At 34.9% G+C, this 13,787-nt stretch overlaps 2 protein-coding genes across 2 annotated transcripts; one reads left to right on the forward strand and one right to left on the reverse strand.

The window, feature by feature from the left end:
• On the forward strand, nucleotides 1-3,763 carry LOC128017403 (protein TEX261-like). Its single transcript, XM_052602782.1, has 6 exons — nucleotides 1-216; nucleotides 1,197-1,276; nucleotides 1,390-1,543; nucleotides 1,630-1,697; nucleotides 1,815-1,917; nucleotides 2,940-3,763. Exons 1-6 carry the CDS (start codon nucleotides 147-149, stop codon nucleotides 3,053-3,055), a joined length of 591 nt encoding a protein of 196 aa, XP_052458742.1. The 5' UTR covers nucleotides 1-146; the 3' UTR covers nucleotides 3,056-3,763.
• Nucleotides 3,764-5,270: 1,507 nt separating this feature from the next.
• Nucleotides 5,271-7,354, reverse strand: ankrd53 (ankyrin repeat domain 53). The gene is made up of 3 exons (XM_052602783.1): nucleotides 7,128-7,354; nucleotides 5,897-6,061; nucleotides 5,271-5,816 (listed from the first exon to the last, which is right to left on the reverse strand). The coding sequence occupies exons 1-3, from the start codon at nucleotides 7,280-7,282 to the stop codon at nucleotides 5,618-5,620; spliced, it is 519 nt and encodes a 172-aa protein (XP_052458743.1). The 5' UTR covers nucleotides 7,283-7,354; the 3' UTR covers nucleotides 5,271-5,617.
• Between the last annotated feature and the right edge of the window lie 6,433 nt (nucleotides 7,355-13,787).

The raw sequence follows: 13,787 nt of genomic DNA on the forward strand, positions 1-13,787 counted from the left end.
AGAAGGTGGCGGTAATGCTCTAATCACGCTGGTTGCTAGCCGCCGGCTAAAGCCGAGAAGAAGAAGAAGTTAGCCTAGCAGCAGAGACACACATTTCCTTTATTGTTTACCGGTCCCGTATTTATTCGTCTAGCTCTTTTAAAAAGATGTGGTTTATTTATTTACTCAGCTGGTTGTCTCTGGTGGTGCAGATATGTTTCGTTACTCTCGGTATCGGTGAGTTTTCTGTCACAGTGTTAGCCGCTAACTCCCTTTTGCTGACGCGACCAAAGAAACCCCACAGCTCCTGTGCTTATTATCTATAACATTTCGGTTTATTATTAATTAATTAATTAATTAATTGTAGCTTATGGTAAAAAAATAAATAAATAAAATACCGTTGTAGAACATTTTGACAGTTTGCTGAGCTAGAACAAAACATAAGTCCCATATCTTTGCCTAAAATCCTCATCATCGTCATCATCATAATAATCAATAAGCTAATTGTGTTTCAGGCTTTCACTTGTTTTTCTGTTTCACATGGTAGTGTTCCAGAATACAGGACTGCATCGATTACTAATGGCTCTGACCGTTTTTATCACAATCTTTAGGGACAAGTCACATCTCTCAGTTGTCTTAATTGCAAATGTTTGATGGCTAATTTAACTATTTTTGCGGCAAAGTGTGGTTGACACATGCTGAATGTTGTCATTGTCGTAAAAAGAAACATTACAAATGTCACTGTCCTCATATGCAGATGTAATTAAAATGGTGACTGAGAATATGGCAACCTGAAAAACCAGAAGTTGTGTGTACCTGTATGTTTACAACTGTACTCTGTGGATGATAGATAGATAGATAGATAGATAGATAGATAGAATGCATTGCAAAAGTTTTTTAATGTATTAATTATGCTTTGTAATGCACCTTATAATGCACTCTAGGATCCCATGAATACTTTTAAGCACCGTAATAACACATAATAATACCCGACTATACACTGATACACTTTTAGCAGGTATAATGCAAATAGACAACCAATTTCAGATGTAACAAGGGATCTGCAAATATAATAATGCATTTGAATTTCAGTTACAGTTATGAAAAGTTGAAATGTTTATTATGAATCTTTTTATGATGCATCATACATCAAGGCTTTAAGTAAAGTGTTGTCTTGTACAGTCTGTGTGTGTAAGTGTGTAGTTTTGTCTTCTCAGCTGCAGGCCTGTATTATCTGGCAGAGTTAATCGAGGAGTACACCGTCGCCACCAGCCGCATTATTAAATATATGATTATGGTGAGTATACCAGCACGACGTCTTCTCCAACGGTACACTTTAGACAGTATTGCATGCTCTTTGTGATGTCAGGTTACATATGTTTCATCTTAACTCGTTCTCTCATCTCTCAGTTCTCCACAGCGGTGCTGGTGGGACTCTACCTGTTCGAGGGTTTCCCCACGCTCATGATCGGAGTGGGTCTCTTCACCAACCTGGTTTACTTCGGTCTACTGCAGACGTTTCCATATATCATGCTGACCTCGCCAAACTTCATTCTGTCGTGTGGTGTGTGATGAAGAGCCTCTTAGGAGACATGTTTTATGTGTGTTTGTGTGTTCTCTTCTCATCTGTGTCTTTGCTCTCTTGTGCAGTACTGGTTGTGTTGAACCACTATATGGCCTTCCAGTATTTCGCGGAGGAGTACTATCCTTTCTCTGAGGTTGGCTCGTTTTCTTTTTAAAGACTTAAACCACAAAAACTCTCCTTAAGTGATGTCAGAGCTTACTGTAGGATGGAGTTCAGACTAATGTGTGTGTGTGTGTGTGTGTGTTTTCAGGTTCTAGCGTACTTCACTGTATGTCTGTGGGTGACTCCATTCTCTTTCTTCGTTTCCCTCTCTGCTGGAGAAAATGTTCTTCCATCCACTATGCAGCAGGGAGGTGAGTGACAGCAAACTGTGTTTTCATACAGTCTGTTTTAAACTATAACTTTAACTATATCCCTATTCTTGAACTGTCCTGATATACTATGCTTCCAGGGCTGATGATATACCGGTGCATACATTAAAATGGTAGAAATCTGTGTGAAAAGTATTGAATAAATATATTTGGATCTGTCCAAAATGTTAAAAAGTGGGCAAAGTTTGCTTAGGAGAAACACTTTCAGTTAAAATTTAGTTTGGTTTTAAAAAGCATAGATGACATAGTTTAATACATAATGCATAATATAACACATTTAATAGCATTATCTTATGCCTTATAGTATAATTTTAAGTATATTTTAAATAAAAAATGAAAAAAACACTGGCTAGAAGTGTCCAAAAGTCTAATTCAGTTCAGTCTAATTGAATGATGATAAATAAAAGAAGATTTTTTTTTATATTTTATTAAAAATAAATTTAAAAAATACAAATAAAAAATAAAAAAATAAAATAGATTTTTTTGTAATTCATACCTTCAGAAAATATGTAGATATGCATTTTACTTGGAACATTAAGTATCAATTAATTAAGTCTTATCACATAAAATATCAAATAAAATAAAAATAATTAATTAAAAATATTTTTTTAATACATGTACCTCCAAAAATACTCAAATATTAATTTTACTTTGAGCATTGTTTTACAGTAGAAATGTAAATAATCCAAAATAAAAATGATAATTTTTTTAATGCATACACACACACACACACACACACACACACATATACATATATATATATATATATATTGTATTAAAATATGTTTTTAAATAAAGGATTTTTTTGTATAATTAATAAAAAATATTACAAATAAATACATTCTGTTGTAATTTACAAATTTACATGCCATCAAAACTAAATGGGATTTCATTACAATGTGCATATTATATTATCATCATCAGAATGTTTTCTTTACTGATCACCCACTTCTTCCGTCTATTTAAATCCTGTTCATTATTTCCTGTACCTATGTTTTTCTCAGATGATGTGGTGTCAAATTACTTCACTAAAGGCAAGCGGGGCAAGCGCTCGGGCATCCTGCTCATCTTCTCCTTCCTGAAGGAGGCTGTTTTGCCAAGCCGACAGAAGATGTACTGATAAAGCGCTTCAGACGGAGGGGTTTGGGAGAGTTTGTTCAGGCCACCAGCCCCTTTCAGTGGACCGCTTGTTTTTGTGGGAGAAACGATGATCATGAGATTGAATCTGTAGCCGAGGGAGAGGACCAGATCAGAACAAACGCACATAAACCTGAAAAAATGAACTTAACTGTTTGTAGTTTCATATCCAGAGTTGCCAGCTAATTTTTTCTTAGGCATCTAAAGACATGAAAGGATAAGAGAAGTCTTTCAATCATAAAGGCTTGATCTTTTGTCTGTACGTGGATGAATGTGGAAGGGGCTTCGGCTTCTCTTGAGGCTGCTGCTGATTTTCTTCTAAGTGCATCACTTCGAAAGCTAGTGCGCTCATGAATGAATTGATTTTTTTTGTTCACATTTTAAAGAAATCTTTTACCCTGAATCCAGTGTTTGGTTCACTCACTCTTCGTCACATCTTACACTACAAGTATTTGTTTAAGGTTAGACTTCAAGCAAGTCATTTATAATAACCTGATGATGAGCCAGTTTCAGTAAGGATTGTTTGTGTTGATTTATAAATCTGTTTTATATCTGCTTGTGGTGTGACGAGCAAAGAAAAGCTAATTTTAGGGTAAGATGTTGCTTTAAATACTGCAGCCATGAGAGCCATAGTGTTGGCCATGCTTAATTTGTGTGCTGTACAGAAGTGTAATAAAATTCAGTTGTATGAGTTTTTGAAAGGTAAACATTGTCATGCACAAATAAGGATCTGATGCATCGTGGGTAAATCTCAGAAACATATCAGGTCACATTTCAGCCCAAAATCACGTAAAAGAAAATCTTGCTTTAAGAGAATGAAAGCTTTTTAAGAATTATTTGGATTTAACAATTAGAGCATTGTGTTTTTTTTTTTTTTTTTTTTTTTTTTTAGTGTAATGTATTTTTTTTTTAAATAAATTTCCTTTTGTAATTAAATATTTGCCTTCAAAACATTTTTCATTTTTAAAAAATTGTCATTTAGGATGACATTTGAATTCTAAGGTCTAAAAATGTGTTGATTTATGATATTACTAGATGTGTTTAACTATCAGAAAATATTCATGTTAAAAGTGTTCGCAATTAAAGCAAATTAATGTGCTTAATTATCAGGAAATCTTTTTGCAAACATTCTTAACAATTGAGCTTATCAATTAAAAAGCCTATTTTTTTCCAGCTGGATTAAAATAAGTAGATAATTGTTTATAAAAGAAGCTTTGTTAAAAAATTGTTTTTTTTTTTTTTGGACATGTTCAGACCTCATGAATACATTTTGCAGGATGCCCCCAAAGCAGAACTATGATGTGTTTCATTTTAATTTTTGATTTAAATCTGAGTTGTGTAGTATAGCTCTTTGACCAAAATACAGATTTTGTTCATTTTCTTAAGCGGTGTATGTGAAGAGTTTCTAATGAAAGGTCTGAGTGACTCAAACACGGTTTGTACTGACACATTTGCACTGCTCTGTATTTGGCAGATGGGATCTAACACTTGGAGTGCGAGGTTGAGGAAAGGTCAGCACACATTCGCTTCAGGAGCGAATCTCTTAGGAGGGCGCAAGTTGCCCTTTGCTGGTGTTATCAGACTATTTTGTGGCATGTTTCTTAATGGCTGAGGTTACACAGAAAACTGGTTCTAGGTCAGTGTAAAAGGGCAGCTCTTTTCTCGCATGTCAAAAATGTGTGCTCTGGGATCGGATGATGACAGCAGAGCTGTTTTGGGCCGTGACCCGGGTCACTACCGTTTCGACCTCCAGCTTTCAAACTGCATTCGCATTCACACCTACATAGTTCAGCATTGAGGAACTTTTCAGAGATGTTTTCGCCCTCATACATGTTTTCTACTCCAGTTTTCACACATTGGTGATATGCATGCAGAGGCATGTTGCAGTTAAAAGCTACTCCAAAAATGTTAGCCTTTGCTCAGATTTGAAATGTTTTGGAAAAGCGTTCGACTCTCGATGAATCTCATAAAATCTGTCACGAATGTGTCAGAGCCTTCAGAAATCATTCTTATATTATGATTTGCTGCTCAAGAAACATTTCTGATTTCTAATGCTGAAAACAGCATGTTCAGTCATTATTGATGTGCTATGTTTTGCTGTGCAATGTTTTTGTGGGTAACATCAAACATTTTCTTTTCTTTTATGAACAGAAAGTTCAAAAGAATAGCATTCATTTCAAACAGAAACCTTTGGCAACTTTATTCATTTCTGTTAAAAAATGACAGCGATTTTACAATTGAATTTTTCACGCCCCTAAACATGATTGGTTGCTTTAAATAACAGTCAGACACCTCTTGGGCGGTTCTTAGCCAATGAAAGCTGCAATGGAGTCCTGACCTCCTGCTGTCAATCAGAAGGTTGCGTTACTATTGAGAACATGACTTTGGTGTCTATAGATGATATACTCTCTGAAAAAACACTGGGGCGGTACCTTTGAAAAGAGTACAACTTTGTAACTTATTTTCGCCTAAAGACTGCATATTTGTATATTAAAAGTACATACCACTCACAGTTTTGTATCTTTTTTTTAATTGTGTAAAGTGTCTAGTAGTGTCCAGGCTTCAGCTCCTCGGCCAGGTGCATGGCCACCTCAGTCCAGGGCGAGACGTCTGGTTTTAGGGAGCGACCCAAGTGAGGTAAATCCAGCACACTGCAACACTGGCTCTGCCTGAGATCATGTATCTGTTTGCTTTTCTTGATCTCCTGCTCTTTGTTTTTTCGCCACATGGCATCTTTCAGAAACCTTTTGCACAAAAACATGTTGATTTACATATCAGACTTCATGCTAGCAGCTTTTGCCCATATGCAATGTGACACCGATACCTTGCAGTGAGTCTGTGGCCCCAGATCCTTGAGAGGTCGAGGGGTGTGTGACCCCTCTTGTCTTGAGCGAGTATGTCTGCCCCGTTTCTCACTAGTGTCTCTGTACAGTCAGTCAGACCTTCAGCAGCGGCCAGATGCAGCGGAGTGAGTCCTTCATCTGTGGAGCTGAGGATACAACAACACTGAAGAAGCTGAAACAGCTTTACTAGACAGAAGACCCCATGGAACTTCCATATGCTTGCTTTTCATCCAATGGTAATTTGACTTCAGTATCTAATAAATTATGTCTGGTAATCTAATAAATAAATAATAATTATATTAATTAGTGCATGTTTGTATGTTAGGGCAAAAATAAATCAATCAATCAATAAAAAAAAAAAAAAAAAAGACATAAAAGAAATTTGAATAATTGTTTTAATAATTTTCGATCCAAATACAATAGCTTGCTTAACCTTAAAAAGAAATGACTTTTCTTTTTGGCTGTTTCCAGTCCTGGTCTAATTATGCACAATTTGTCACTGCATATATTAAAATAAAAAAATAAAATAAAAAATAATATTTTTTTATTCAATATTGTTTTACAATATTTGATCAAGATATAATAACTTGCTCCAACTTAATAATTACTTGCCTTTTCAGATGAATTTAACTATATCCTTGTCTAATTTTGCACAATTCTTCAGTGAAAATAAAACAATAAAATAAAACAATGTCATAATATAAAATAAAATATTATTATGTTTTATATAATCTTTGATCAAAAATATAATAGCTTACTCAACCTTAAAGAAATTGCTTGCCTTTTTGGCTAATCTATCCTAATGTAATTTTGCACAATTCGTCCATGCATTTTATATATATATATATATATATATATATATATATATATATATATATATATATATATATAATAAAAATAAAAATAATAAATGATTTGTTATTAAAACATTTATACAAAAATTAAATTAAATTTGTTAAATTTACTTGTTACACCCTCAATCCATCTTTTTTTTAAGCCCCCGCAAACCTTTCCTAATCCAATCAAAACCTGGAAGGTAAAGCAAAGTCCCGCCTATTTTATTCCTTATTAAATATCCAGTTTCACTCCAAAATAACTACAATTGGTTGTATGCTTCATATTGTTTAATGCTGACTTTAATGTAAGAAACAAAGTAATCTGCATTTTAATACATATCTGTGTTTAAATATCTTAATGGTTATGGGTTCATACACATTGATCTGGGCTCCATGTTCCAGCAGGTAAATGAGGCAGGCGTGTGTGTTGGGTCGGCTCTGGGCACTTAGCACCATATGTACAGGTCTGCGTCCATGAGGACAACTGCTATTCACATCCACAGGACCACCGGCGTCCAGCAGCAGCTCCATACAGTCCAGATGTCCATGTAGAGCTGCTATATGAAGCACACTGAGACCCTGACACACATACACACACACACACACACACACACACACACACACACACACACACACACACATAGTTTCATATTGTTCTCATGATCTTTTATCAAAATGCCATCCAAAAATACTTTCCACTTCAACTGAGGTTACCAATCGACATATCCTTGGTTATAATGTTCTAAGCTCTAATAGTCTTTTGACTTTACAGTTATGTAAAACATGGCAGTGAAGATTGAAATCGTGTTTAAAGTGAGACATATCTGGTTTGGGGGTAGATCATTGCATTCAATGGATGTGAAATTATTTAATAAATATTAACAGTTATGCTTTATAATATATGCTTTATCTTTATTTAACTCATGGTCATTTATTGAAGTCTTAAAATCTACTTAACCGTTATTCAAAACTAAAGATTAATCAAGAATATCAGTGTAACATACAATGTAAAATTGCAAGAAAAATGTTTTTAAAAAGCTCCAGATCATGTCTTACTGCACATTATTTTAAAATAAACTTATACGTACTTTATGATTATTAATGTAATATTTATCCACTGCTTATATACGTTTTGCATGATATTTGTATTAGCAGTAAACATTTCACTGAAAATGGGGAATGACAGACAAAACAGGAGACCCAGCTGACGTCACCAGCACTGACATCTGAACCGTCAGTCAATGCAAGTGTTTGCTCTTTAATGTCTAATGTTAAGCAGTTGGAGCTGAATTAATAACAGTGCATTGTGTGTGAGTGTAAAGCACGCACGCGTTTGTCAGTGTGCAGTGGTTTGCGCGCACTCTTCAGAGCCGAACTCAACCACTCACGCGCTCCGCACGCGGCCGCGTGAAACAAGTCGTTCTCCGGCGGAAATGCACGAACCCGCCGAGTCAACGATCCGGAAACATCCGACCGATTAACACTAGAAATAAACAAATGCAATGAGTTATAATTTCTAAATTAATTAATGTGGGTTATTAATACCACAACCTCTACAAAATATAAAATAAAAATGTGTTATTTATTTATAAAAAATTCTAAAAACATCGAACAAAAACTCACCTCATGACCGCAGAGTTTGTTGACGTTTCTGTTGCTGTGTCCATGGTGTCTCTCCTGTCAATCAAGCTTATTTCAATTCATTATTGTCAGATTACTTGACTAGCATGGACGTTTTAGGTTAACATGTCTTTATGGGTTTTAGGTAAACATTGATCTCAGTACCAGCTCATGGAAACTAAATTTAGGTCTGTAATAATTAGAAGAATTATTTGATAAATGTTTTCAATGAAGAATAGCCTAGCATGTGACTCTGCGTCATGTGTGAACTCCCATCATCCACTACAAAATTGAACTGGACATGTATTTCTGTATTGTCATATGTGCATAAATGACCGAGGTAAAGGACAAAGAACCCCAAAGGATGAAGTTCATTAGGCGTCCATCAGGAGTTTAGCCTTTTGACACCAGAATTATATAGATTAATAACTTTTATCCTGTGACTGCATGCAGAGATTGATCTGTAGGAGGCTTATTGATTTTAAACATAAATATAAATACATATCATATATACATGATACATGCAGCATTAATTGAGTAAATTTTTTAAAGTACAAACTCTTTTCCTTTAGTGCTTATTCAGATCATTATACCACAAATTCATTTTATCAGGATTGTCAATTTGACATTAGTATGTTCATTATAAAAAAAAAAAAACTGTATAAAAAAGTGAAAATAAAACAAACAATATATTGACTTCTAAAGCTATACTTTTTTGTCTATTGGTTAACAATTTCTTTTTTACAAGAAATTCATATTTTTTTTCAGCAAGGACACATTAGACTGATCATTAGTGACAGTGAATGAATAAAATATATATATATATATATATATATATAATTTAATTATTAGTACACATAAATCTTATTTTTTAATATATAGCAGGAAAAAGAGACTCTGTGAACTTCTGAACCGCAGTGATTCTGGGCCGCTGTGAGCCTAAAGGCAGAGGAAGGGCTCATTCTGACAAAATGTCAATGAAACTGATCCTAACTCCATCTTTTACTGCCCTCAAACTATGTCACGTCGTTTGAAAGTGGGTCACCTCGCTTTGCTGTCATAAGGTCATGTACGGAGCACAAAAGCTCAGGGCGAGATGAGGGTCACCACCTCTGTGTGCTTCATCTCTGATCTGGGATCAGGTCTGTTGGACAGCTGAAGGGAGCAAAGGGACACGGAAGAGAACGAGCCTCTGGTCACAGACCAGCAGAGCGCAGTGAGAATAAAAAGAGGGATGGAGGAAGGAAAGATAACAAATGAACGTTGGCTCATGAAGCTCGCTTTAGGCTTCCCTGAAAATGAGATCATGTATTTCTCTTGCTAGCTGTTGTGCATTACTATTGGATACTGTCGAGACCAATAAAGATGTATCTAGTCTGATGTGGGTGGAGCAATGACACCAGATCACAAATGTGAACACCTTTGAAAACAAACACTGAAAAGACAAATTCTCGACAGAGTCAGTTCATGTGTACAAACTAAATACCTTGATAAGCTGTAAAAAATGTTATTATGATATTGCCAAGGTTATTAAAGCTACAACCATATTTTTTTGTTACTTGAAGTAAAATAAATGAAATCAGAAAAAACAACATCCCACTTTTTTATTTTTTTTATTTTAGCTATATTTGCCAAAGGAAACTTTTCTTATTTTTATTTAGTTTAACTTAATACTAAAATATCACAAACTAAAACTGAAATAAAAATATTGACTTTAAAAAACTTTAAATGACAATTGAATGATTATGAAAAATTATTATACAAATAAAACTAAAACGTTTAAAAAAATACTTTTATGAAAACAAACATTAACTGAAATAAAATAAAATACAGTTTAAAAGCAAAATACAAATCAATAAAAACTATATTAAAGACAATGACAAAACAAAATTACTAAAACTTTAACTAAAATTCTAAAATGAAATGTAAAAATAAAAACTCAAAGTATGAATAAAAACTTTAGTATCAGAAAACAACACTGCGGCCTAAAGTGCATTACCTAATTGTAAAGTGTTTCCACTTTTTATTTCTATAAAATTACTGTTTTTATATTTCAGAAAGCCTTTAAAAAAGTAAGATTACGTCATCCAAAAAGTGAAGTATTTTGTAGACTAATTATTAGGAGCAGCATGTACTATACCAAATCAACCACAGCAGGACCGAAGACGCATGTAAAAAAAATAACATGATCCAATTCGATTTCAAAACTAAATTTAATGAGAAAATAATCTGCGTGGGTGATGGATGGCTGTTCCTTGAACTTTATCTAAAAGATCCACACAAAGTGCATCCATATTTGATGAATCACATTTTGCAGGGCTCATCCTGAGCTGGGTTCATGTAAGTGCGCTGATGTTCACTCTCTCTCTCTCATAGTCTCCTCGAGTTTCTCATCCTACTGGTTCTTTTATACTGCACTTCTCTCTCTCTCTCTCCGTTCAGCTCTACACTAATGCACACTGTCATGTTCTGCAGCTCTGAGTCGCAGTCTAGCCTGGTGAAGCGCAGTGACCGTATGATGACTCCACTCACCCGCCCCGCTCTGAGAGAGAGAGAGAGAGAGAGAGAGATGGAGACTGAAGAGAGAAAGGCAGCAAAGGATGGGATCAATAAAACTAATACAGTCTGTTTTATATAAAACCTTGAAATGAGAGAAGACAGTGCTTTAAGATCCCAAAATTGCAGTTGTGTGGCTTTTATTTGATGTCTGTTGGCTTTGAGTTAATCTGTAAGCTAAACATAAACAAAAACATAATTTAAAGAGAGACAGATTTCTGTCCAAACAGAGGCTCTCTGGAGGTGTTTCTGGAGGTTTTATGAAGGTAAATTTAAGAACTTTTAAAACCAAAAAAGTTAAACCTGAATGGAAAAAATATGTCTTTATGGTCTCTAAATGTAAATGTCTTGTATTAGCACTGCTTAAAAGTCTAAACTTCTAATAGATGTCTATTACTTTTATTGCATTTTACAAAATAAACTGTACCTTCTGATCACACTGCAAACAATTTTTTATTTTTATTCAAGAAAGGGAAGACAACTGCACCCATCGACTCATCATGCCAACCTTCGTCAACACCCTACACTTTCAGAGAAAAGGATACAAAAGCTGTCACTGGGCGGTACCTTTTGATACTAATATGTACACTTTAGGTACTTATTGTTTAGGTAGAAAAGTGTACTATTTGAAAAGGTACCACCCCAGTGACAGCTTTTGTACCAGTGTAGCATTGTGGTGGCGAGTTTTGCACTTACATTTTATTCTAGAAATTAAAGTATTAATATTAGGTCTCTCACACAGCAAGACTGAATTCTGTTATTGTAGGTAAATTATGCATATTTTGAAGAAAAGAGAAGGAGATAGTGGGATATATCTTTCATGTGTTTCTTTCAGGCGGCAGGACAAACATCCCATCTGTGTCCCATTTTCTTTACTGTCCTGGACTCTATGAGAGAGAGAGAGAGAGAGAGAGAGAGAGAGAGAGAGAGAGAGAGAGAGAGAGAGAGAGAGAGAGAACTGTGTCTTTATATGAAAAACCTTAACATGTTTCCACCAAATCAGAATTATTATGTTTTAAATATGTGGCATTGAAATATTTGGAGGTTCTGTGATTTGAGGTATTTGCAAATACAAGCAAGCAAATGTGTGTGTGTTTCTATAGGTTTATCCAGACTGATTTGAGCATGTGTTGGTACATGGTGTGTGTCACAACCAGGGACGTGCACAGGAATTTTGAGGGGCAGTTGCTCTGATCTAAAAAAAGGGCACTCACAGAATTCACACCCTATACAAATTCCACAGCTGTACAATTTTCACACCCTATACTAAATTTACCCTATTCAATAGCCTGCTCATCTGGAATGAAGGAGCAAACATTCAGTGTAAGAGTAAAAAAATGACATAACATTATTTAATATTTATACTACGGGGCCGTTGAATGCTTGAATCTGATTGGCTGACGAACGTTCTGAGGCGTGACATTATTTTCTGGGAAAAGCATGGCGAATGTAGTTCCAGGCAGCTCTCTTGACCGCATTACAGTTCCATATCACTTCGCATAGTAAAACTGTAATAACGGAAATTACAGGACTAACAAAAACAACAACATGACAGACGATTTTCCAAAAGTACACATGACATTTCCCACTAGCGAGGTAATAACAGCGCTGTTTAGAGACGCTGCTGCAGTCTAATTCACACAAGCTCTCTCTCTCTCTCTCACTCTCTGTGTGTGTGTGTGTGTCTCTCTCTCGCTCTCTTTCTAATAACTTCATTAATAACTGCATTATAATACTACGGCTCAAGGCTCCATTACCAGCTTTAAAATGACATTGTGAATGTGAAACCAGCAAAAGAAACGTTGGATGAGATGCGGAAGAAATAGTCCTACCCACAATAGCGATTAAGTACAAAAACCGAACGAATCCCTTTAAATATATCATCTGATCGATGTCTTGAGGTGTGGTAACCGTGGTATATGCGGAATAATTGACTCCGCTTCGAGTCGTGACCGAATCACCACCTGAGATGTGCATTATTTTTCTAATACAGTTTTTCTCAGTTGCTTTGGTACATTTCTCGAATCATCCTTGAGAATTGCAAAACAAGAAGTGCATTTCTCAAAACAACTCGTACAAATAGCAGAACACAATGGATTACCTGCAAAAGCCAGTCTCTTGGTCAAAATCCTTAGATCATCTCTCAAAAATAAATATCTGTGTCAATGAACATATCAGTGCCATCATAAAGACAAGTCCTTGTGTCATAGTTTACGGATAAGACAGTCAGTTTGCTTAGTCATGTTGTCAATATAACTCTGGAGGGATGTTCTGATGTAAACTACTGTATTGAACAGTATGCCATATGTTTATGTATGCCATATATCCATTTCAAAAGTATACATTTACACATTACTGTATGGGATATTGATTGAAAGAGACTGGATAGAATTCCCAGTTACACTTTTACTAGTGGTCTGACCAAAAAAAAAAAAAAAAAAACATTTACAATGTTTTTGTGATATAGAAAAGGAAAAGGAAATATGGGCACAAAGATGAAAATAAGTCTTTTTTCAGAATGTGTAACTCTTGTGTTGTCCTGTCTATACAGTATAAGCTTTCCAACTGAAGATTCATGAGATGAACCTATTTCAGCTTTTTTTCAGCTATTTCAGAGAAATGGTTTATCATTGGTTTATCATCTACATTCTCTTCATTAGTCAAGATTCACTTGCACAATTCATGCCAAATTGACAAAAAGTCTAATAATAATGTGTAAAAATAAAAATAAAAAGTGTGCTTGGCAGTTTGTGACAACTAGATGAAACATTTTGCATTGAATGACTTATACTATGAACTAAAGACTAGATGTTTTGAGTGGTATTGACTATTGCACAGAAAACTATATAATACATTTTGA

This window comes from Carassius gibelio, chromosome A7 (assembly GCF_023724105.1).
Source record: "Carassius gibelio isolate Cgi1373 ecotype wild population from Czech Republic chromosome A7, carGib1.2-hapl.c, whole genome shotgun sequence".
NCBI classification, from domain to species: Eukaryota; Metazoa; Chordata; class Actinopteri; order Cypriniformes; family Cyprinidae; genus Carassius; species Carassius gibelio.

What these genes read in the sequence shown, in the direction of transcription:
- LOC128017403 (XM_052602782.1), top strand. Translation starts at nt 147, where the DNA reads ATGTGGTTTATTTATTTACTCAGCTGGTTGTCTCTGGTGGTGCAGATA. An exon ending in TTTCGTTACTCTCGGTATCG is followed by an intron (nt 217 to 1,196) that starts GTGAGTTTTCTG and finishes TTGTCTTCTCAG; the next exon opens with CTGCAGGCCTGTATTATCTG. An exon ending in AAACTTCATTCTGTCGTGTG is followed by an intron (nt 1,544 to 1,629) that starts GTGTGTGATGAA and finishes TCTCTTGTGCAG; the next exon opens with TACTGGTTGTGTTGAACCAC.
- ankrd53 (XM_052602783.1), bottom strand. Translation starts at nt 7,282, where the DNA reads ATGGAGCTGCTGCTGGACGCCGGTGGTCCTGTGGATGTGAATAGCAGT. An exon ending in CATGGAGCCCAGATCAATGT is followed by an intron (nt 6,062 to 7,127) that starts GTATGAACCCAT and finishes TTGTATCCTCAG; the next exon opens with CTCCACAGATGAAGGACTCA. An exon ending in GGCCACAGACTCACTGCAAG is followed by an intron (nt 5,817 to 5,896) that starts GTATCGGTGTCA and finishes TTTGTGCAAAAG; the next exon opens with GTTTCTGAAAGATGCCATGT.